This window comes from Dermochelys coriacea, chromosome 24, assembly GCF_009764565.3.
Source record: "Dermochelys coriacea isolate rDerCor1 chromosome 24, rDerCor1.pri.v4, whole genome shotgun sequence".
NCBI classification, from domain to species: domain Eukaryota; kingdom Metazoa; phylum Chordata; order Testudines; family Dermochelyidae; genus Dermochelys; species Dermochelys coriacea.
In genome coordinates this window covers 15,982,497-16,007,308 of record NC_050091.1, presented here as the reverse complement: position 1 = coordinate 16,007,308, position 24,812 = coordinate 15,982,497, and the positions used below count along the sequence as shown (strand labels likewise).

Here is a 24,812-nt window from a genome sequence, read left to right as displayed (position 1 = left end):
ACATAAGTGTCGCTTTAACATGGTTAAAGGCCTTCTGACACTCTTCGGTCCACTGAACAGCATTTGGCTGTTTCTTTTTGGTTAGGTCCGTCAGTGGGGCGGTGATTTGGCTGTATTGTGGTACAAATAGCCTGTAATAACCGGCCAAGCCTAAGAAGGATTGGACCTGTTTCTTTGACCTTGGGACAGGCCACTTTTGGATAGCATCCACTTTGTCCTGTAGGGGGTTGGTTGATCCTTGACCCACCTGGTGTCCAAGGTAAGTCACTCTGTTTAGGCCTATTTGACACTTCTTAGCCTTAACAGTTAGTCCTGCCTCCCTTATGCGCTCGAAGACTTTTTGTAGATGTTCCAGGTATTCTGCCCAGGAATCCAAAAATATGGCCACGTAGTCAAGGTACGCGACTGCATATTCTCGTAATCCCGCTAGGAGACCATCTACAAGTCTTTTGAAGGTGGCAGGTGCATTCCGCAGCCCAAAAGGGAGTATATTAAATTCATACAGCCCGACATGTGTGGTGAAGGCTGACCTTTTCTTGGCGGATTCATCTAGCGGTACCTGCCAGTACCCCTTGGTTAAGTCCAAGGTAGAAATGAACTGGGCCCATCCCAGTTTCTCCAATAGTTCATCTGTGCATGGCATTGGATAGTTATCTGGGCGAGTTACAGCTTATGGTAGTCCATGCAAAAACCTAACTAGAACCACTGGAGATGCCCATACACTGTTAGAGGGGGATTACACCCATCTGTAGCATATCCTGGATCTCCCGTTCTGTAGCAGTTTTAGCTTGAGGAAACACCCGGTAAGGTTGGACTTTAATTGTGTGAGCATTACCTGTGTCAATGGAGTGGTATGCCCGTTCAGTCAGTCCTGGGATGGCTGAGAACGTCAGCATGTAGCTAGTGCACAGCTCCTTGATCTGCTGTCGCTGCATACGCCCAAGGGTCATGGAGAGGTTCACCCCTTTGTAGTAGACACCTTCAGGCCACTCAGCGTCATCTCCTCCCTGGGCTGTAAACTGACAAACCTTCAATTCTCTGGAATAAAAGGGCTTTAGAGAATTAATATGGTACACCTTAGGTTTTCGGTTGGAGTTGGGGAATGCTATGAGAGAATTAACAGCTCCCAGGTGCTCCTGGACCGTGAATGGCCCTTCCCACGACGCTTCCATTTTATGGGCCTGGAGCACCTTTAAGACCATGACCTGGTCCCCTACTTTGAAGGAACGCTCTCTGGCATGTTTATCATACCAGGCTTTTTGCTCTTTTTGAGCATCCTTTAGGTTTTCTTTAGCAAGGGCTAAAGAGGTTTGGAGGGTGTTTTGTAGGTTGGTTACAAAGTCCAGAATGTTAGTTCCTGGAGAAGGTGTAAACCCCTCCCATTGCTGCTTCACCAACTGTAATGGCCCCTTAACCTCGTGGTCATATAAAAGTTCAAATGATGAAAACCCTAAACTGGGATGTGGTACAGCTCTGTAGGCAAAGAGCAACTGCTGCAACACTAGGTCCCAATCATTGGAGTGCTCAGTTACGAATTTAAATATCATGGCCCCCAAAGTCCCATTAAATTTCTCCACCAGGCCATTTGTTTGATGACGATAAGGGGTGGCAACCAAGTGATTTACCCCATGAGCTTCCCAATGGCTTTCCATAGTTCCTGCCAGGAAATTAGTTCCTGCATCTGTGAGGATGTCGGAGGGCCAACCTACCCTGGCAAAAATGTCTGCTAGTACCTGGCATACACTTTTAGCCCTGGTGTTGCTTAGAGCTACTGCTTCCAGCCATCGGGTGGCAAAATCCATGAAAGTCAGTATGTACTGCTTCCCTCTGGGTTTCTTTTTCGAAAAGGACCCAGAATATCCACAGCTACTCGCTGAAATGGAACCTCAATGATGGGGAGTGGCTGGAGAGGGGCTTTGACCTAGTCTTGGGGTTTTCCCTCTCTTTGGCATACCTCCCAAGACCGGACATAGGTAGAGAGATCCTTGCCCATTCCCTCCCAGTGGAATGACCTCCCCAAACGGTCTTTGGTCCTGTTCACCCCAGCATGGCCATTAGGATGATCGTGGGCTAAGCTCAAGAGCTTTACCTGGTACTTAGTTGGAACTACCAACTGTCTCTGAGGCTGCCAGTCTTCCTGGTGTCCACCAGAAAGAGTTTCCTTAGAATCATAGAATCATAGAATATCAGGGTTGGAAGGGACCCCAGAAGGTCATCTAGTCCAACCCCCTGCTCAAAGCAGGACCAAGTCCCAGTTAAATCATCCTAGCCAGGGCTTTGTCAAGCCTGACCTTAAAAACCTCTAAGGAAGGAGATTCTACCACCTCCCTTGTATAAAAGTCCTCTTTCTACAACAAACCTGGATCAATTAGAAGAGCTGAGATGCGGTGGGTTGGTCCGGGCTGCTGTCCAAGCTCTCTGGAGGCTTTCATCTGCTTCCTGTTTGGTCTGGAACCGTTCCCTTGATACTGGAGACATCAGTTCCTCACCGGATTGTGGACCTAGGCTTGGTCCCTCTGGAAGTGATGTAGGGGATGGGGCTGTTTCCATTGACTGTGAACCACTCTCCACTGGTGCACTATGTTGGGGTTCAGACTCCAGCTGAGCCTCTTGTGTAGGGTTATCAGCTGCTGCTGGTTCCGGTTCTGGGACTGGTTCTATCTGGGTCTCTGGGACTAGATCCACTACTGCTGTTGCAGACTTTGACATGGGGTCCGGGTCCATCACCTCTGACTGGGTCCTGGTAGAAGTTTCCGGAACAGAGCTAGGTGTGACAGCTTGCTTAGCCTGGCTGCAGGTGACCATTCCCACCCTCTTGGCTAGCTTCACATGATTGGCCAAGTCTTTCCCCAACAGCATGGGGATGGGATAATCATCATAGACTGCAAAAGTCCACATTCCTGATCAGCCCTTGTACTGGACAGGCAACTTGGCTGTAGGCAAATTGAAAGAGTTGGACTTGAAGGGTTGAATCGTCACTTGGATCTCTGGGTCGATTAAATTGGGGTCCACTAAGGAAGCATGGATAGTCGATACTTGTGCTTCAGTGGCCCTCCATGTGGTGACCTTCTTCCTGCCCACACTCACAGTTTCCCTCTGCTCCGAGGGTATCTGGGAGGCATCTGGGCCTGAGGACCTCTGGTGTGATTCCGGTGCAATGAACTGTAATCTGTTGGGGTTCTTGGGGCAGTTGGCCTTTACATGCCCTGGCTCATTACATTTAAAACATCGTCCAACTGACGGGTCACTGGGGCGAGGTGGGTTGCTGGAGAATGGTGTGGCGGGACGATAAGGTGTCTGGAGGTTTCCTTGGGGTGCAGTTGGGGCCTTGGGCTGTAGTAGGGTGTGGTCTGAGGTTGTCCCTTCTGGTATCTGCTCCAACTGTGACCAGCTTTTTTCTTTTCTGCCACCTCCACCCATTTGGCTCCAATCTCCCCCGCCTCGATTACAGTTTTGGGCTTCCCATCTAGGATGTATCGTTCTATTTCCTCAGGAACACCCTCTAAGAACTGCTCCATTTGCATTAGGAAGGGCAAATCTTCTGGAGGTTTAACACTTTCTCCTGATATCCAGGCATCCCAATGTTTCACAATGTGGTAGGCGTGTTGGATAAATGACACGTCTGGTTCCCACCTTAGGGCTCTGAACCGCCAAAGGGAATGCTCGGGGGTTAGCCCCATTCTGATTCTCACCTTGGTTTTAAACAGTTCATACTAGTTCATGTGTTCCTTAGGCATCCATTCTTTTTCCTTTACCTCCATAGCTCTCCTGTGGGCAGCCTCTTTGGCTTTTCCCCCCTTGGATTCTGTCATTTTAGCCTCTCTGTTTTTAACTAACTTTACACCCGAGAGTTTAAAAAAAACAAAACAAAAAACTTGGCTTGTAAAATTTTGTTGTGCTATAATATGATACCTATGTTCTCTGATAGTTATTCTTAGCCTACGGAAAAATCCTTTGTCTCCAGGCAAATAGACAGAAAAACCCTCTAGTTGCTCTTAGCTTAAAAAAAAAAACCAAAAAACAAACAAAAAAAAAAAAAACAAAAAAAAACCCCCAAACCTCTTCAGGTCTGTGAAAAACTTGTGAATTTCCCTGCAGGAGCTTAACTACCCTGCCTTGAGGTAGAGAAAACTCCAGCTCAAAAAAGACAATTCCCTTTTGTCTCTGCTCTGGCCCCCAGGCAGAGACAAAAAACCTCTAACTGCTTTCAGCTCAAAGAGTGCTTTCCAGCAGCCCAAAGGGAAAAAAAAAATGTCCTTTTAAAATATTTGCTTCTGGTTCAAAATGATCCCCCAAAAAATCTCAAATTGATCTCAAAATGATCCCACCGTTCTGCCACAATGTCAAGGTTCCTTCCCCACTCTGAACTCTGGGGATCAGCAGAGCGTCAGAGCCACATACGTCCTGTCCCCGCCCCCCCACCCCCCCCCGCAGGGTTAATGCCAGGGCCAGGGTGGGGCGGGAGGAGGCAGCTCAGACCTGCCGGAGCTGGGGTGAGTACCTGAGCCCTGTGCCTGGGAATTCCCAGGCCCCCGGGGGTCCCCGGCCCAGAGCCCCCTGCCCCCCCGAGGTGATCCCGGGCTCTGCCCCAGCAGCCAGAGTCACTGCCCGAGCCGGGGGCAAATCCAGAGCCACGGAGGGAACTGCGGGGGGAGCCCTAGTGATTGCAATGGGGTCATTCCTGGTTTACTCTGGGGCAGCGAGAGGGGGATTGGCCCGTGATCTCAATGGGGTCACTCCTGGTTTACACGGGGACAGCGAGAGGGGAATTGGCCCGTGACTGCAGTGTGGGTACAGACACAGACTGGGAGAAGCCCAGACCTCACACAGGACTCCTGCCCGCTCCCACGGGGGAACTAAGCCCAGAGCGATTCCCAGGGCAATTCGCGATGGCAGCCTTGGGAGCGGCTCAGCCTAGATGTGACCCCAAAGTCGAGGAGCCAGCCAGGGGCCCAGAAGAGCAGCCCAGGCTGGAGAGCAGAGCAAGGGAGGCATGTGGGGGCAAAAGGATCTGTTCAAATCTGGACGTCAGATCCTAGCAGGGCTGATTGGGGGCGCAGAAGGTAAAAGCGGATGGACTCTGGCAGCTGGCATGAAGCATGGGGAGAAGCAGTTTTCTAAAGATGCAAAACCCACCAGGCCGGTTCAGTCCCTCAGGAGCAGGAGGCCTGGCAGACAGTTTGGGGGACTAGTCCACCAAGGGTGGAGGGTTGGAACAAACTGAGAAATTGAACAGCACCCCTGCCACAACCCAGAGGGTTCCCCCCAAGAGCTGGGAAGGAGCTCAGCTAGGAAATAGTAGCACTACTGACTGCAGAATGAAAGGTCTAGAAACTAAGACAGCAAATAGCATAATTCGGCTCTATGAAGGCTCGGTAAACCCACAGCTGGAGCACTGCAGGCAGTGCTGGTTACCCCATATCAGAAAGGAAACAGGGGTTTGCAAAAGGTGCAGAAAAGGGGAACAAAAGTGCTGAGGGGGATGACAGAGCTTCCGTGGGAGGGGAGATTCTAGCCCGGACTGTTCAGCTGGGAGAAGAGATGGCTGCGGGGGGATGACAGAGGTCTGTGAATCCTGCCTGGGGTGGAGAAGGTGACTAGGGAAAAGTAACACAAGGACCAGGGATCGCCTGACAAAAATAAAGCAAAGGAATCCCCCCTTCACCCAGCACACTGCCAAGCTGTGCCCCTCGCTGGCCGGGCGTGTGGTAACGGGTTCAACGGAGCATGAGGTGAGCACCTGAAGGACGGGACCTTCGCTGGCCACTAGCCAGGATGGGCATGACGCAGCCCCACGCGCCGGGGGTCCCTAAACCTCTCACCACCAGAAGCCGTCAGGCTCACTCCATAACTGCATCCTGGGGGCGGGGGCGGGACATTGTCAGATAGGATCCCAGGCTAGATAGACCCTGGGCTGACCCCGCATTTGGCCCTTCTTAAATACCCCCCCTCCTGCCCCGCACACACACAGCTCAGGGATGGTGCCCAGGGGCCCATGTCCGCAGCCTGACCCTCTCCCTGCCTCAGAGCCCACGGGTGCGTTCCCCTCCAGGGTGCCAGCTCTGATCCGGCCCCAGGGCAGGGCTGGCTGGGTCAGGCACAGGCAGGGCAGGGGTTAGCTGTATCCCTGAGGTGGAGACATCTGCAAACCCAAACCCACAACGGGCACTAATCGGCGCCCCTGTTGGCCACCCTAGTGGAGCTGCTGAATGGGCCATGGAGCCTGAACTGCCAGCTCCCCGTGGAGGGGTTGATGTGGAGCAGGGAAGGGGGGTGACTCAGGCTGGATGGTTCCCCCAGCCCCCAGGCTGATGACCTGCTGCCATGAAAGCGACCCCTCCCGGGGGAGGGAATGACAGGATCTGCCACACATCTGCCCCCTCCACTCCCATACCAGGACCCGGGCACCTGACACAGCTGGGCAGGGGCACAGGGCCCTGGGGGATTAAAGGTGCCAGCTCCACTCAGGTCCAAATATCACTGGGCCAGGCAGGGAGCACCCTGCAGGGCCTCCAAAGGTTGAATGGCACCAGCTTTGCCCGGGTCCAAAGGTAGCTAGGGGGAGAGCAGAGAGCCTGGGCCTGTTGCAGAACCTCACAGAAAGCTCCCACCCCAGGCATGGGCTGTTGTCCCAGCCACAGCCACCAGCAAGGGCCATACAGTCATTCCAGGAACACGCCAAGGAATTGGCTCAACTGGTGCTGAGGTGCAGCTGGCTCTGGGGTGGGACTGCCAAATAACAGCTTCACCCCATTCCCTGGAGCACGGTGCCCCCAGATGAGCCCCCTGCAGCATGATGTCCCCTGCAGCATCACATGGGGGCCAGCACTGACACCAAGAGGTCTGTCTCTGTCCCAGCCCTTCCATGGCGCGTCAATACTTCACTCACAAGGGGGTGCTGTTCCCATGCCTGGATTACTCCCCCGAGGCGCTGAGCTACGTGGAGAATGAATTCCAGGTGCGGGACAACGACGTCTTCAATGTTACCTACCCCAATTCAGGAAGAGGAGAGCAGGGGCAAAGTGGAGTGTGTGTGGGGGAGGGGGTGGAGGGGCAGGTTTTCCTGACACACACAAGGACATTGGATGGAAACACCAAACCTGGTAGCTGGAAGGTTGCAACATCATTTGACCTGATTTCCTAGATGCCAGACCCCAGGCACTCATACCCCCATCCCAGAGCGAGACAAAACAGGCTGCTCCTTGCGGGACCTAACTCACCCACCTGGTGCTAGGCTGGCTCTCTGCAGACGCACTCTGATCACAGGCTTTTTCCAGAGCCGCCGGCAGGGTCAGGAGACCCCAACACAGCAAAACAAGACCTTTGGATTTTAGCACTGTCAATGCACCTCCGTGAATGTGGAGTGTGGGCTGGGAACCAGGCTCCTGGATCTGATCCCCAGATCTGGGAAGAGGAGTCTGCTGGGTTAAAGCAGAAGGTCTGGGAGCCAGGACGGGACTCCCGGGTTCTCTCCCCAGCTCTGGGAGCGGAGAGGGACCCAGTGAGTTGAGGGATTATTTCAGGTCCATTAACCCTTTCACCCCCAGGCACTAACTGGATGCTGGAGATTCTGAGTCTGATCCATTGTGACGGGGACCCCGACTGGGTGCGCAGCGTGCTGAACTGGGAGCGGGCGCCCTGGGTGAACAACCAGATTGGGCTGAAGGCTGCCCTGAAATACCCCCACACCCCGGCTAATCTGCTCCCACCTCCCCGTGCAGCTCTTCCCCAAATCCCTGCAGCGCTCCAAGGCCAAGGTGAGAGGCAGGAGAGCAGGGGCTGCGGGTCGGGATTGAGGGGCAGCGGCAGGGCTTTGCATCAAGGGCGGCTCCTGAGTGTGAGTTACACCAATGTGGTGTGTGAAAGTGCAGATAGCGGGATGGGATGATACCTTCTCCCTCCAGAGTGGGTGGAGACGCGATGACCCGGGGTGGAACCCCCCTCCCCCAATTGGTAGCATGACGCCCCGGGAGTGACCCTCCTATCTCCTCCAGATCATCTACACCCTGCGCTGCCACAAGGACATCCTGGTCTCTCTCTACCACTTCTCCAAGCTGCTGCTCGTTCTCAAGGATCCGGGCTCACTGGATTCCTTTCTAGAGGATTTCCTAAGCGGGAATGGTGAGCAGAACCCTGGGCCCGCAGGGGCCACTCTGGAGCCGGACGCCTGCGTTCCAAACAAGTCACAAATACTTTGAGTTTGTGCATCCCCAGCCAGCTCTGACCAGCCCTTTGCCCAGGGCCCGGCACAGCTCAGAGCCACCCTCCCTAAACAGCCGCAGCACAACCAGGGGTCTGCAAACACTGCTGACCTCCAGCCCCCACTCTCCTCCCAGTGCCAGGATGGAACCCAGGTGTCCCAGCTCCCTAGACCATGTCCCTGTTGTTTTCAGGGATCTGCGGCGACTGGAGGAACCATCTCTCGGCGGTGCAGAGCCAACGATTCGACACCGTTTACCGGGAGCGGATGCAGGGTCTGGGCATGACCTTCCCCGGGACTGACGGCCCCGCGCCTGCCCCATCTGGGCCCGCAATACATCGGCCCTGCGCCACCCACATGCTTATTGTGCTCTGGGAGAGGGCCCCTGAGGCAGCATCACTGGGCTGGGGCGTGTGACCAGCAGGGGGCAACACCCCCCCCATGGCCCCCCTAGGGCAGATCTACATTTTTACTAATAGGTGTGAACAAAGGGTTTCTTACTAAGAACAAAGACAGACACTGTAAATCTTGCTTTTGCCTAAACCAGATCAGTCTGTTGGTATAGTGGGAATAGATAAGAGCAGCTAAATCTTACTGGGCATGGTGGGAATGTAATATAGGAGTGCACACTTGAAAACTGCCTCAATTCTCTTATCTCACAGCAAGGTCAAACAACCAGTTAGGAGAGGCAAGGGGAACTGGGGGGTGAGCATACTAAACACTAAAAGCCAAAGAACGGCCTTGCCTTGGCCAGAGCACAACCCCACTCCTTACCCCACCCATGGAGTACAAAAGGGGTTGGAAAAAGATCCCAACTCACGACACTCCAAAATGAAACATGACCACAGGTTGTAAGGGGTGGGGCTAGGGTATATTTGGGCCTGCTAAGAAGTGGGAGTGACAGGTTGGATCACAGAAACCCTCTTGGGGCTGCCAACTGACGTGACGACTACTTCTGCCCCTGCTTTCCCTGCCAGCTAAGGACTCCAGCACCCTGTCTTGCTGAGCCAGACACGCCAGTCTGCTCCAACGCTGACCTCGGGTCTGAACCACGGGCCCCAAAGCTGCGGATTTAGCTGAAAGCAACTTAAGAAGTGTTCCTGCCTTTACCACGCAGGTGCCCAACTCCCAATGGGGTCCAAACCCCAAATAAAATATATCTTCTTACTATATGATCCATTCTATACATCCGATGAAGATGTAGCCCACGAAAGCTTATGCTCTAATAAATTTGTTAGTGTCTAAGGTGCCTCAAGTATTCTGTTCTTTTTGGGGATACAGACTAACACGGCTGCTACTCTGAAACCTAAGGTTACTTAGAAATCAAGCCAGTACACAGCCAATATCCAGAACTTTAATACAAAAATGATACATGCATATAAATAGGATTAATAGATTCAGTAGATCATAACCTCTACATAGGTATGTTACATGGCATATGTAGCATAAAACATTCCGGTTATGTCACATCTATATTCGTAAGCATAGTTTCATAAAGGCTTATGCGAGGCACCGTCACAGTGGGAATGGGGGAGTGGGGACTAGGAATGGGGAACAGGGACACAGACAAGGCTCTGCGGCGTCGGAGCTGGGAAGGGAACACTGAGGAACAGACTCTGCCAGTGTGTAGAGTGATGGATATGTGTGCTTGCAACTAACCCCACTAAACATCGCATTGCCCGCATGTCGGACTTGTGGTCTTCTGCTTTCTGTCTGCATGACAAGAACCAGGGGAGGGGGTGAAGGGAAAGCCCTCTAACAGACCCCACTCCTTTCCCAGAGCTGCGGATAGAACTCAGGAGTCCTGGGTCCCCTCCTGGCCTCTCTGGGCTGCGCTGTGGTGCCCCTGCCTCAGTAACTCCATATGTCTATCCCGTACAGCCCAGACCACATCAGGCCAAGTCTGGAATGGGATCCAGGCAACGGAGCTGGAACAGTTTGTACAGTGGGGGTGCTGAGAGCCGCTGAACCAAACTGTAAACCCTGGATATAATGGAAACCACTTCAAGCCAGAGGTGCAGCAGCAACCCTGCATTGCTAGTTCCAGGACCTATGGATCCAGGGCAGAGTTAAGGGGATTTCTGGCAGCACCTTCACTATGCATTGCCAGGGGAGGCAGCCCCAACCCCGTGACTGGGTCCCAGCTGGGTTTGGCTCTTGACCTGGGGCTTAACGGGGCTCTGGGGGCGATGCCCAGCCCAGCGCTCGGCATAGGAGTTGTTTTCCCAGCACAGGGAACCCAGGGAGTCTGATTCCACCCAGCTGAGCGGGAGCTGGGGTGTGTCTGGCTCTGCTTTAACCCTTTGAGTTCTCAGCACAGCCTTCAGAGTGAGGGGTTCTCAGCCCTGGGGATGGGGGGATGGGTGGGCCCAGCCATGGGCAGTGGAGTGGGTATGGGAGCAGGGAGGGTGGGGTAAGAGACGCAGGGGGAGCAAGAGGGGGAGTGGCCCCAGTGACTCCTATGGAGACACGTACACACAATCCCACACACTGAACTACACACAGTCTCTGCCTGTGACCAGGGATGGCGCCCACATTCCCAGTCTCTCCCTGTCTAGAGACCACGGACAGTTCCCTTCACCACAGAGAGATCTCAGCAGCCACCAGCTTGGAGCAAAGCCAGCTGAGCCCTTTAGCCGCTGTGTCTGCAGAAGAGATACTTGCTCTGGGGCAGTCAGATGGGACCAGGGACCTTTCCCCTCTCGGGGGGACGAGCTCCGATCTGGCCCCAGGGTGTGGACTGGCTGGCTCAAGGGGTTTGGGGCATGGGACATAGGGCCTTACCCCCTCCAGGCTGGCTTGGGGGCAGGGGCAGTACAGGGATTAGCTATATCCCTAGGGAGAAGACAGCTGCAAACCCGATCCCACAAGAGGCACTGACTGGCACCTCCTGTTGGCCACCCCAGGAGACAGGTTGGGGTCTGAGTTCCCACCTCTCTGTTGGCAGGGGGTGGTGATCCAAGCTGGGTGGCTTAACCCCTTAGACCCCCCCAAGCCTGGTAACCATCCCCCACTGCTATGAAAGCACACAGATCAGTGAACCCTCCCCGGGGTGGGAATGGCAGGATCTGCCACACACCTGGCCCCTCCACTCCCACACAAACCCCTGGGCACCTGACACAACTGGGGAGGGGTGCAGGGACCTGCCAGGGGCAGGCAACCCAGAGTCATGATCTTCCTGGGATGGCGCAGGGCCCTGGGAGGCTAAAGGCACCAGCTCCAAAGGTCACTGTTCCTGCCAGGGCCTCCAAAGACTGAATTGCTCTGCTCGGGTCCAAAAGTAGCTGGGGCAGGGCAGGGGGAGAGCAGAGAGCCTTGGCCTGTTACACAACCCCACAGAGGCCTCCTACCCCAGGCGCGTGCTCTTCTCCCGGCCGCAACCACCAGCACGGGCCCTAGAGTGGTTCCGGGAAAACACCAAGGAATCAGCTCAACAGGTGCCGAGGTGCAGCTGGCTCTGGGGTGGGACAGCCAAGTAAGAGCCTCACCCTGCTCCCTGCAGAGCCGAACATCCGATTGCCAGGCTGAGATGCTGGAGACCCCTGACTTTCAGGAGAGTGGCCCCCACACTGCTCCCTGCAGCATAGCTCCCCTAGTAGTGCATAGGGACCGGCACTGACGCCAGGGGGTCCGTCCCCAGCCAGCGCTGAGTTGCCCTTTGCGCAGGGCCCAGCACTGCTTCCAGCGGCTCGCGGCCCAGCACCGGGGCGGGACGGAGGTGGAGGAAGCGCTGAATTTGTGCAGGGCCCTGGCACCTCTGGGCTTGGCAGTTCAGAGCCCCGGCACCGCCGGCCTTGCTGCATCCGTTAGGAATGTAAAAAATTGCTTGAGCCCCAGCACCGCTTTAATTCTAAATTAAACACTGGGTGGAGGGGCCGGGTGGAGCCGAGTCTGGGGTCACCGTGGCGCTCTCCCCTGCACAGTGGCCTTCGGCTCCTGGTTCGACCACGTCACCGGCTGGATGCGGTTGAAGGGCAAGGAGAACGTCTTCCCCATCACCTACAAGGAGCTGCAGCAGGTAGGGAAACCCCACCGTTTGCGCCATGCCCGCACATAACCCCACCCCTAGGGACACTCCCACACAGAAACCCACCCCTGAGCCATGGCCACACAGAACCCCGTCCTTAGAGCCACCCCCACATGTGACCCCACCCCTGGAGTCACCCCCACCCCTGAGCCATGCCCACACATAATCCCACCCCTAGGGACACTCCCACACAGAACCTCACCCCGAGCCATGCCCACACGTAACCCCATCCTTAGAGCCACCCCCACATGTGACCCCACCCTGAGCCAGGCCCACACATAATCCCGCTCGAGACCCCCAGCCAGGTGATGTTCTGGGGTGTTGCCAGCCCCAATTCCCCCGGCCCAGGCATCCATGCCCGGATGTTGGCTCCTCCTGGACTTTGCATTCCTCTGCCCCTGGCCTGGAACAGGGTGTGACATCAGGTGGCCAACGTGGCTCATGACCAAGGCCGTCTGCCCTTGAAGGGGTCTCTTCCTCAGCACCCAGGGGGGAGCAGTACCCTGTGGGGAGGGGGGGAAGGGAACTGAGGGACATGGGGACCATAAAATTGTCACCCTAGCCTCACCCTGGTGTCTCCCCCAGGATCCGCAGGGCAGTGTGCAGAGAATGTGCCACTTTGTGGGGAAGGAGCTGAGTGAGGAGCAAGTGGCCGCGGTAGTGAAGAACGCCTCCTTCCAGAGCATGAAGGGGAACAAAATGTCTTAGGTAGCGCCCAGCAACACCCCCAGGGCCCAGGATGCTGTCACCCCAGGCAAGGAGGCATCAGCCCTACGCAGCTCCACCCCTAGGGAAGTCAATGGCAAGACAGGGCCAAAAGGGTGATCCACTGGAGGTAGCCTGGGCCCTAGTGTGTGCGGGCCCATGGAGGTGTGGTGGGGGGCTTCCCACACCTTGGAGTCCATGATGCGGAGGGTGAATCCGTGGGCCATCCCAAGAGCGTGAGGTGTTGGCAGGAACACAGGGCTCTGCTGGGCCATGGAATCCCCTCCCGGCTAGCGCAGGAACCCAGCAGATCAGCCCGGTCCCAGACTGTCCAGCACCATCCTCGGACTAGTGGGGGTGTTTGCCCCCAACACCGATTGGGAGGCGGTTTATTAGGTGTGCCTCATTACAGGAGTGCCTAGGACCCCATCATGGCCCAGGACCCCCTTGCGCTAGACACTGTACATTATTTATTAGGTGTATTCCAGGAGTGCCTAGGACCCCAGTCATGGCCCAGGACCCTCTTGCGCTTGGCGCTGTACAAACACAGAGCAAACAGACAGTCGCACCCCAAAGAGCTGACAAGCTAAGAGAGGAAGCACCAGATGGAGACCGATGGACAAACTGGCTGGCGAGTTGGGGAGCATCTGGCACTGGTCAGCGTGACAGGCAGCCCACTGTTGTCAAGTGTTTTGCCGGTCTCCCGGCCAAGGCAAGATTGGAGGGTGACCACAGCGGCCTTGCAGATGGCTCCAGGTGTGGGGAGAGTGCGGAGGGGCTGGCTCGGGAACGGGTCGCACTGGTGGCCAGCTAGGCAGGTCTATGGGCAGCAGGAGCCGACAGCTGAGAGCGCTGGAGAGACGCTGGGCAGGGCGGGCAGGGCCTTGGGAGAAGCCAAATGGCCTGTGTCATGGTGCTGGGGATGAGGGAGCGGGCGGGGGCTGCAGAGAGGAGCATCCCCATGGGGGTAGAGCCCCAGGTGCGAAGGGTCTCGCCAGCAGTTTTCTGAGCCTGGGCCCGATGGCTCGTCCCTGCCGGGTTCATCCGGCTCTATGCTCGCAGCTGCCCGTGCGCGATGGGGGCTCACCCAGCCCTGCTCCCCAGGCCTCCGGCCGCCTGCCTCTGCACCCCGCCCAGGCTGGATTCCTCCTGTTTGCCCACGCGGCGTGACTGGAGTTGGATGCGCTCGGCCCAGCCTGGCCAATGGCTGACTCGCTCCTCTGCTCGGTGAATATTGGCCGTCGGGGCAGAGGGGTGTTGTCCCCACCCTGCCTGTCCTTGTCCCGAGCCCGGGGCCCGAGGCAGAGGGGGATGTGGCCACCTGGGCTGCACCGCCCCCACCCCTCGACCCCACAGCGTCACCCGATGTCTCCCATGGCAGCGGCCCACGCCCTTACTACAGGAGAATGTGGCACACAGCAGGGCTCTTGCCTGGCTCTGGGAGGGGAGTGGGGTCTAGTGGTTAGAACAGGGCCGGAGTGGGGTGGGGGGGAGTGCTGGGCGCCAGGACTCCTGGGGTCTCTCCCCAGCTCTGGCGGAGGAGTGGGGTTTGGTGGTTACAGCCACCTGTGCCCCTCCCACACCTCCTCTTGTAGGGGCTGGGAGATGGGCCGGGCCCTGGGCCAGAAAGAAGGAGGATCCCAGCTGGGATTAGTTGAGTAAATGGGGCAGCAGCCCTGTATGCCACAGGGATCTGCAGCTGCTTAACCCTTTAGTGTCTGCACGTGGAGGTGGGACCTGATCAAAATGGAATGGGGGATGATGGGATTGGGTGGGTAAGAGCAGGGGGATGGGAGACAGGACTCCTGGGTTCTATCCTGCTCTAGGTAGGAAATGGCAGGTGTTGACTCCATTGCAAACCCAAGACTGAGCAGCTGCTGCCAGAGCCTTTCACATACCTTGGGCCATGGCCCCCGTGCTGGGAGGGAGGTTTCACTTGAGGTGTATTGGGGGTCTCCTGGGGCATTGCTGGTCCTTGTATCCAGATGTCCCTGAGTAGCTCACTCTGTCTCGAGGCCTGGCCTGGAATCACTCCAGCCCCAACCACCAGCCCCTAGCTCCAGGTTAAGGACATGAAGGTCTCTGTGTCGCCCAGTGCAGGGGGCTCGGCTCCCATCTGAGTGCTGGGGTCCAGGGCTGTACTGGGGCAAGTGGGAACCTACCAAAAGGAGCAGAGACCCCCCCCCACATGAAACCAGACCCTTTTGAAGCAGCCAGTTTGCGATCCACCCAGTGTTCTGAGGGAGAATGTGAGATGCTGAGATAACCTCCCACCCTGCAACCCACTCACCTGTCCAGCTTGTCTCGGGGTGGTCAAAGGGAGTCTAGGTGTCCACTCCAGCGGTGGCTGCATCTCAGCGCCGTGCGAGCCATCCCCAAGCGGTGTCACTATGCAGCTGTTCCCTGGCTGCCCTGCCCCAGAGGTGGCTGCAGCTCTGCAGCTCTGTTCCAGCCCAGAGAGAACCACTCTACCTGATCCAATCCTGATACTACTCGGTCCAGTTCTGTGCTTCCCCTGGCTGGGCGGGTGGGGATACTATCATTGTTGGATTAAAGTAATAATTAATACATTTATGTTATGGGAGAGTATCAGAAAGATTGGCTCTCATAGCCCAGATTTGGTCTGGCCATTAGAAAGAAATATGCCTCTCAGCTTGCTGAGTCTGTGCTAATTGAATTATGCCTGTCAGTTCAAAAGCTCTATGTTAATTGTAGTTAAAACAATTTCTTGCACGGTGCTTCCAAGGCCTTTGGGATACTGTTCTGTCACAATGACCGGAATTCCTAAAATCCGTGCACCCTGGAGTTCTACTCCAAACAATGTTAATTGTAGAAGCACATCCCGAAACATCCTGTTCTAAAGTGATAAGATTATCATTAAGGACAATTACTGTTACAACTGTTTTCCTGAACTCAGGAATGAGATCTGGTAAGCCCCACTCTTGCATTTTTATCTTGCTTGTTTTCTTTTCATATGTAACAAGTGGCCGTGGGAGACAGCTGAGGTCACTGAATTAGAGTGAACTGCAAACAGAACGGGGCAGACAAACCCCAAAAGCTGGTGGATATTCCAATACTTAGATTTACCCAGCCCGCAGAAAACAGCTTCTATACGACCTTAGGTTTCAGAGTAGCAGCCGTGTTAGTCTGTATTCGCAAAAAGAAAAGGAGTACTTGTGGCACCTTAGAGACTAACAAATTTATTAGAGCATAAGCTTACGCATGGTTACTCAGAAGTCAAATAACGCAGTTCCCTTCAAGTCCCCAGCCTCAGGCCTCCCTCCAGACACACGTCAGATATAATGATGGTGACTGAACATCTTATCTCACCATAATAAATAAAAGGTTCTCCCAATCCCAAAGGATCAGGCCCCAGACCCAGGTCCAATTATAACTTAGATCTTACCCAAAATACTTTGGCTTATAGCCAATTCTTATTAACTAAACTAAAAATTATTAAAAAAGAAAAGAGAGAGCATGTTGGTTAAAAGGTCAATATACAGACAGACTTGAATTCAATTCTTGAGGTTCAGATACAGAGCAGAGATGAGCTTTGTAGCTGTCAAAAGTCCTGTTAGAAACAGTCCACAGGTTATAGTCCAATGTCCATATCCAGGGTGACTCCAGTCAGTGACTGGGGATCTTCTTGAAACCCAAAGCAGATCTGAGAAGAAGAAGGATCGTGTCCCAGGGTTTTTATACATTTCCTGCAGCCTTTTAGCCTGAGCAAACAATAGGCTTAACTTTCCTTCTCCCAAACATCATGACGATTAGCACAGGATAATTTATCCATTAAACAGTTCAGATACAGGTTCCACAACCTTCAAAGAGACATATAGACAATAATACTATTTCACTCAAGTGTCTTCCTAAATGTTAATATTCCTTTTTTTGATCTTTGAATCAAAGCTGTAGGAATAGACAAGACTTGTTTGCTTACATCACAAGACCTGAGCAAACATGTACTCTTCTACCTCTAACAATGCAGGCTACATTTCAAAGCTCTATTCATTTACATGTCTTCCTAACCAATTCCTAAAGTTTGTCCATGAGTCAGGTCAGTCCGTGAGTTAATTAACCCTTTCTGGCCCTGTCACCTGTCAATGAAATATTATATTACACTCATAACGTCACACCCCACTCTTGCATTTTTATCCTGCTTGTTTTCTTGTCATATGTAACACGTGGTATGAATAGGTCTATTGCAGCCTGTCGTGCCCCAGAGATTTCAGAATGGTTTTGTTAAAGAAGGACTTGGTAACAAAATGCAGATGTGATAGGAAATGTGTTATGTGAAATATAGAGTGTGATTGTGGTTGTCTGTTTGGATGAGAAATAAAAGGTGGAGGCCTTAGAATCATATAAACGACAGAACCGTGTGGCCGAAGAATGCACTGGGCGATAAGCCTGAGGACACACCAGAATCCACCCCAACCGCCCCAAGGACTAGGGGGCTGAAGAACTGAAGAGAACCATCATTGCTGTACCATCTGTGTGATTGACTATCACTTCAAACGTGAGAACAGCATGACGAGGTAAACCCCGTAAACTTGCATGAGGATGGATCCCTATAAAGACAGCCCCTAAAGACTGAGGACTTTGGGTCTGTTTCTGCAACCAACTTCCAGGAGCATCGGATGCACATCTGACAAGGCCCGGCTCCATCCTTGTGTCCTGGCCGTCTCGCAAGTGACTTGGCCTGAGCAACTCCTAGGCTGGTAACTATAATAATAACCTTGCAGAACTTGTGAGTGTGTGTGAATGGATGAGTGAGTGAAAGGAAAGTTATAGCTTTTACTGATTGCTTCCTCTGATTCTTTCTGTATTCACAATAAACGCGGCATGCACCCAGCTCCAATCCACCGCAGGGAGGGGAGGATTTGAGTCTGATCCACCTCCCACGGGCTGTTTGCTGATCCAGGTGCTGTGGGGTGGCTTCCCTGTCTCATGGGCACATGGAAGCCATGGCTAATCCCTGGTGCTTGAGCCAGACCTGAGGAGAAAAGCTGATCACTGTGTCACTAGCCCAGGGCCCAGGGATCCAGGGAGACTGACCCCTCCAGGAGCTGGGAAGGGCTGGGAATGGAACCAAAGTACCCTGAGGACCCCTAGGAGCCTGGCTGAGCCCCTCCAATTCACTGCATGCAGGGGCCAGACGTGGGCCAGGCTCAATTCACTGCGGGGGGGGGAGGTGACGCCCCTGCTGCCCCTATCCAGTCTTGCTGAGCTACCTTCCTCCCGCTTCCCTGGTTCTGTTCCCCAATCCCCTGGGGTCCTGTCACAGACTCACAGGACTTGTGCTCTCTTGGCTCCATATAGTCCCTGGGGGGAACCCCCTTCAGTGCGACAGCCCTTCTTGGGGGTCCACTCGTAGGCGCCGACTTCTACTGGTGCCAGTGGGGCTCAGCCCCCGCTCTGCCCCTGGCCCCGCCCCAACTCCACCCCTGCCCCGCCCCCCCAACCTCATTCCAACCCCTTCCCCAAAGTCCCCACCCCAACTCCCCCCCCTTCGCTGCCCCATTCCTACTCCCTCCCCAAATCCCCGCCTTGGCCCCGCCTCTTCCCCACTTCCCCCCCATGAGCGTGCCACATTCCTGCTCCTCCCCCCTCCCTCCCGGAGCTTGCTACAGCTGTCTGCTGGGAGGTAGGCAGAGGAGGGGGATGTGGCACGCTGGGGGGAGGAGGTGGGGTGGGGTGGGGTGGGGCGGGGAGCTTGGCTGCCGGTGGGTGCAGAGCACCCACTAATTTTTCCCCATGGGTGCTCCAGCCCCGGAGCACCCATGGAGTCAACACCTATGGCTCTACTCTCTGTCGGGGTTAAGCCCCTCCGCCTCCTGGAACCGCACCTCTCTGAGCCTTAGCACGCCTGTCTCTCGCTGTGGGCCCCCTCAGGGAGTCCCCTCGCTCTGGACCCCCGGGGCCTCCATGCCCAGAGGGAATAATGCCCCCTGATCTCCAGACCGGAGCGACTCTCCGCCAGCGTAACACAGGAGGGTTTATTGAGCATCTGAACCCAGCAGAGGAAACTCTTTGGGCCTCAGGCCTGGCCTCCCTTGTACGAGGAGACTTTGGCAAACCAGTAAAGTGCCTGAAACCACTATGGCGTATTGCTAAAAGCAGCCAAGTCAGCAGGCTGTAAACTGGCCAGTCAGCAGTCTCAGTTTAACCAATACGGGGGGTTTGGGTGGCACAGAGAGGGCAACTTGACCCCACCTCCTTCCTGATAAGAACTGTGTTGAAGTTGCTGATACATGCATCTTAGAAAAGCAGGTTGTGCCCCAGGAATGTCTATTGCGGCCTCAATGCTGCAAACTCTGGAAAAATCCACACCTGGTTAATCAATAATCAGAAGGAATCTCTCTCTTGATCATTGAAACTGCTTACTTAACAAGTTTGCTTTAAGGAACATGTCATACTATTACTAATGTATAAATAAGGGGAAACAGTGGGACTCTTCAGGACTGGACTCTCCCTCTGGATGCATCTTGTGTTCCCTACTCGCAGAGGGGCTGCCGCTGTGCCACACTCAGCTTTGGTAATTATCAAGGGTTGGGGGTGTTTTACTAACTTGTTGCAGACGTGTGTATAAGTGCTCCTTATACAAGAGCTCTGCCTGCTCCTTCTCTCCAGTCCAGCAGCCCCCTCCTTCCAGCCGAGCATCCTATATCCCCTTCCCCAACAGCTCCTCCCCTGTCCTTTGTCCTCCATTTACTCTCCTCCGTCCTTTGTTCCCTTCTCTCTTCTCTGCACAGCCCTTTGTCCTCCCACTGGCCAGACCCAGCTGATGCCGAGCTGGGCTAGGTCTCCTGGTCACCACGTCACCGGTCGCTAGGGTACCCCATCTCCAGGCTGTTGTCCGGGGTCCTGGCTGCTAGGCGAGGTCACACCTTGTCCTCTGCAACAACAAACCCTCTCCCACCACCTTATCAAACAGGCAACACAGGGAAACTGAGACACACAATGTTCATGTAAAACACGACCCCGGGTGGGGATGTTCAGTTGAATGGGGAGCTGCTTCGACAAACACCGACTGGAGGGGGAAAGAGGAGCAGCACTGACTCCAAGCCCTTCCTGCTCCACGTCACCACTGGGCCCTGACTGCCAGCCTGCCATGCCCCTGGCTGGGACAGGCCCATCCCCCTGGCCTCATGGCTGTGAGTTTGCCTCTGCCTCTGCACAAACAGACCCTGATGTCATTGAGGCTTTTCCTCCCTCCCGCCCTGCCCTGCCCTGCCCTGCCCTGACCCCCTCAGGCTATCTCATTCAGGAAGCGATTCCACTAATGAGCCAGCGCCCTCCGGTCAAATCCATGCTTCAAGTCACAGATAAACAGCCCACGGCTCCATCCCTGGGTTGGGGACAGTATGGCCCCAACGCCCTGGGCCTCCAGCCAGACCCCAGCGTGACAGACGGGATGGAGACACCGGGGCCCATCGCCCTGTAGGGGGGCAGGTTGTGTTTGCCAGCCCAACGCCCCCAGGGGATAAAGACACCGGAGATCCGCCAGGTGCTCAGTGGAAGTAAGTCAGCAACACTTGAGCAACGGGACCTGAGTGGTGAGTGAGGAAGGGTCTGAAGCCAGGGGAACATGGGAACACCCACACACACTCCCCACACTCACACACACTCCTTTTCACATCCCCACACAGCCCATTTCGCTGAGACGTGCTCCCCTTGCCAGGGGGACCAGGCTCAGCCCGACGACACTGATCAGCGCTGATGCTTCGTGCGCGCGGGAGCCCTGCTTAATGGGGACACCACCTGCAATCCTGTCTTTGCCATGGCTACTGGGTGCAAGGAGATCTGTGAATTTTCTCTGGTGCATTAGCATCCCAGAATGACTCACACAGTCCATACAGCTTGGAAGTGCCAGCACCTGGCTTCTGTTCCTTGCTCCGCACAGGAGTTTGGTCTACTGCCAAGAGTAGGGATGGATGGATGGAAGGATAGATAGAGTACTTGGGGATAGAGAGAGAGAGTGTGTATATGGGGATAGATAGATCAATAGATAGATAGATAGATAGAGGAGTTGTATGTACGGCTTGTTACTCCAAGTGAAGTTACACTTTAAGTACTCGCAGAAAAGAAAAGGAGGACTTGTGGCACCTTAGAGACTAACAAATCTATTTGAGCATAAGCTTTCATGAGCTTATGATGCATCCGATGAAGTGAGCTGTAGCTCACAAAAGCTTATGCTCAAATAAATGTGTTAGTCTCTAAGGTGCTACAAGTACTCCTTTTCTTTTTTTGGGAATACAGACTAACACGGCTGCTACTCTGAAACTTTAAGTACTGATATTTGTGATTTTAAGTGAGTCTTAAGAGCAGTAGCTAAGAACAGTCAGGAGGAGGTCACAGTTTTGTTATTTTTTGTTTGTTTATTTAGCAGAGAGAGAGATGGGAAAAGGGACATGGATGGGAAGCAAGAAGGGGGAAACATCAGGAAGGGGAGCAAGGACTTAGAGAAGAAACCAGGGAAAGGGGCAGGGAGAGCGAAAGGAGGGGAGAGGGGAAAGACTCTCCACTGCTTGTCCCTCCCATCCACCTTCTTCCCACAGCCATCAGTGGCCTCGGTTCCCAAACAGGCCTGAAGCAAGTGTGAAGCCCAGAGCGAACATAATATAGATTCATAGATACTAAGGTCAGAAGGGACCATTCTGATCATCTAGTCCGACCTCCTGCACAGCGCAGGCCACAGAATCTCACCCACCTACTCCTATGAAAAACCTCACCTATGTCTGAGCTATTGAAGTCCTTAAATCATGGTTCAAAGACTTCAAGGAGCAGAGAAGCCTCCCTCAAGTCAACCATGCCCCATGCTACAGAGGAAGGCAAAAAACCTCCAGGGCCTCTCCAATCTGCCCTGGAGGAAAATTCCTTCCCGACCCCAAATATGGCAATCAGCTAAACCCTGAGCATATGGGCAAGATTCACCAGCCAGATACCCAGGAAAGAATTTTCTATAGTAACTCAGATCCCATCCATCTAATATCCCATCTCAGGGGATTTGACCTATTTACCCTGAATATTTAAAGATCAATTACTTACCAAAATCCCATTATCCCATCATACCATCTCCTCCATAAACTTATCGAGTAGAATCTTAAAACCAGATAGATCTTTTGCCCCCACTGCTTCCCTTGGAAGGTTATTCCAAAACTTCACTCCTCTGATGGTTAAAAACCTTCGTCTGATTTCAAGTCTAAACTTCCTGGTGGCCAGTTTATACCCATTTGTTCTTGTGTCCACATTGGTGCTGAGCTGAAATAATTCCTCTCCCTCTCCTATATTTATCCCTCTGATATATTTATAGAGAGCAATCATATCTCCCCTCAACCTTCTTTTAGTTAGGCTAAACAAGCCAAGCTCCTTAAGTCTCCTTTCATAAGACAAGTTTTCCATTCCTCGGATCATCCTAGTAGCCCTTCTCTGTACCTGCTCCAGTTTGAATTCATCCTTTTTAAACATGGGAGACCAGAACTGCACACAGTATTCTAGGTGAGGTCTCACCAGTGCCTTGTATAACGGTACTAAAACCTCCTTATCCCTACTGGAAATGCCTCTCCTGATACATCCCAAAACCGCATTAGCTTTTTTCACAGCCATATCACATTGGCAGCTCATAGTCATCCTATGATCAACCAATACTCCAAGGTCCTTCTCCTCTTTCGTTACTTCTAATTGATGCGTCCCCAACTTATAACTAAAATTCTTGTTCTTAATCCCTAAATGCATAACCTTACACTTCTCACTATTAAATTTCATCCTATTACTATTACTCCAGTTTACAAGGTAATCCAGATCCTCCTGTATAATATCCCGATCCTTCTCCGAATTGGCAATACCTCCCAACTTTGTATCATCTGCAAACTTTATTAGCACACTCCCACTTTTTGTGCCAAGGTCAGTAATAAAAAGATTAAATAAGATTGGTCCCAAAACCGATCCCTGAGGAACTCCACTGGTAACCTTCCTCCAACCTGACAGTTCTCCTTTCAGTAGGACCCGTTAAAGTCTCCTCTTTAACCAATTCCTTATCCACCTTTTGATGTTCATATTGATCCCCATCTTCTCCAATTTAACTAATAATTCCCCATGTGGCACGGTATCAAATGCCTTCCTGAAATCTAGGTAAATTAGATCCACTGCATTTCCTTTATCTAAAAAATCTGTTACTTTTTCAAAAAAGGAGATTAGGTTGGTTTGGCACGATCTACCTTTTGTAAAACCATGTTGTATTTTGTCCCATTTACCATTGACTTCAATGTCCTTAACTAATTTCTCCTTCAAAATTTTTTCCAGGACCTTGCATACTACAGATGTCAAACTAACTGGCCTGTAGTTACCCGGATCACTTTTTTTTCCTTTCTTAAAAATAGGAACTATATTAGCAATTCTCCAATCATTCGGTACTATTCCTGAGTTTACAGATTCATTAAAAATTCTTGCTAATGGGCTTGCAATTTCAGGTGCCAATTCCTTTAATATCTTTAAACTGGGATGTTAGTGAAGATGGTTTGTAGCTGAGTGTAATGATTTTAATATACTGTAATTCATGATATATGAGAGATTTCATGACTACTTTAATAATGATTACAATGTTAAGACACGCATTCAATAACAGAATATGAAAGAAGTGTATAAATATGCTGAAAATTGCCAGTTTTGGGGGGAGGCTGAGCTCCCCAAACGCACACACCTAGCCTTCAAGGCAGGAGAGGGCAGAAAGGAGTGAGCAGTGGGCAGGAGATGCTCAGGGGAGAGGACCTAAGGGGAGGCAGCAGAGCAGAGGCAAGAAGAGGCAGAGTGGGACAGTGTAGGGGTGGGGCCTTGGGGAAGGGGGCGGGGCCAGGATGGAGCACCACCGGCAAGACCAAAAGTCAGCACCTATGGCCACGGTGGCTCTTTTTTGGTTCTCTTACTGTGGTTTTTACTTTGGGGTATACATTTAAGTTGAGCTTCTATAATGATATCCTTAAAAAGTTTCCATGCAGCTTGCAGAGATTTCACTTTTGGCACTGTACCCTTTAATTTCTGTTTAACTAACCTCCTCATTTTTGTATAATTCCCCTTTCTGAAATTAAATGCTACAGTGTTGGGCCACTGTGGTGTTTTTTCTGCCACAGGGATATTAAATTTAATTATATTATGGTCACTATTACCAAGCAGTCCTGCTTTATTCACCTCTTGGAGCAGATCCTGTGCTCCGCTTAGGACTAAATCAAGAATGGCCTCTCCTCTGCTAGGTTCCAGGACCAGCTGCTCCAAGAAGCAGTCATTTAAAGTGGCAAGTAACTTTATCTTTGCATCCTGTCCTGAGGTGACATGTACCCAGTTAATATGGGGATAATTGAAATTCCCCTTTATTATTGAGTATGTCATTTTAATAGCCTCTCTAATTTCCCTGAGCATCTCACCCCAGCCCAGAGGGTTCCCCCCAAGAGCTGGGAAGGAGCTCAGCTAGGAAATAGCAGCACTACTGACTGCAGAATGAAAGGGCTAGAAACTAAGACAGCAAATAGCATAATTCGGCTCTATGAAGGCTGGGTGCGCCCACAGCTGGAGCACTGCAGGCAGCCCTGGTTACCCCATATCAGAAAGGATACAGGGGTTTGCAAAAGGTGCAGAAAAGGGGAACAAAAGTGCTGAGGGGGATGACAGAGCTTCCGTGGGAGGGGAGATTCTAGCCCGGGACTGTTCAGCTGGGAGAAGAGATGGCTGCGGGGGGATGACAGAGGTCTGTGAATTCTGCCTGGGGTGGAGAAGGTGACTAGGGACAAGTAACACAAGGACATGGGGTCGCCCAACAAAGACAAAGCAAAGGAATCCCCCCTTCACCCGACACAGTGCCAAGCTGTGCCCCTTGCTGGCCGGGCGTGT

At 53.1% G+C, this 24,812-nt stretch overlaps 2 protein-coding genes across 2 annotated transcripts in view; both read left to right on the top strand.

The window, feature by feature from the left end:
- Nucleotides 1-4,481: 4,481 nt before the first annotated feature.
- LOC119847879 (sulfotransferase 2B1-like) overlaps nt 4,482-24,812 on the top strand; it is a 41,689-nt gene continuing 21,358 nt past the window's right edge. The window contains exon 1 of the mRNA XM_038383069.2: nt 4,482-4,493. The gene's annotated coding sequence lies outside the window, so the exon portion shown is untranslated. The remainder of the gene's footprint in view (nt 4,494-24,812) is intronic.
- On the top strand, nt 6,772-8,736 carry LOC119847883 (sulfotransferase 2B1-like). The gene is given in 5 exon segments (XM_043502000.1): nt 6,772-7,001; nt 7,548-7,681; nt 7,683-7,757; nt 7,995-8,121; nt 8,394-8,736. Coding segments are annotated over 5 exon segments (696 nt in total). The 5' UTR covers nt 6,772-6,865; the 3' UTR covers nt 8,618-8,736.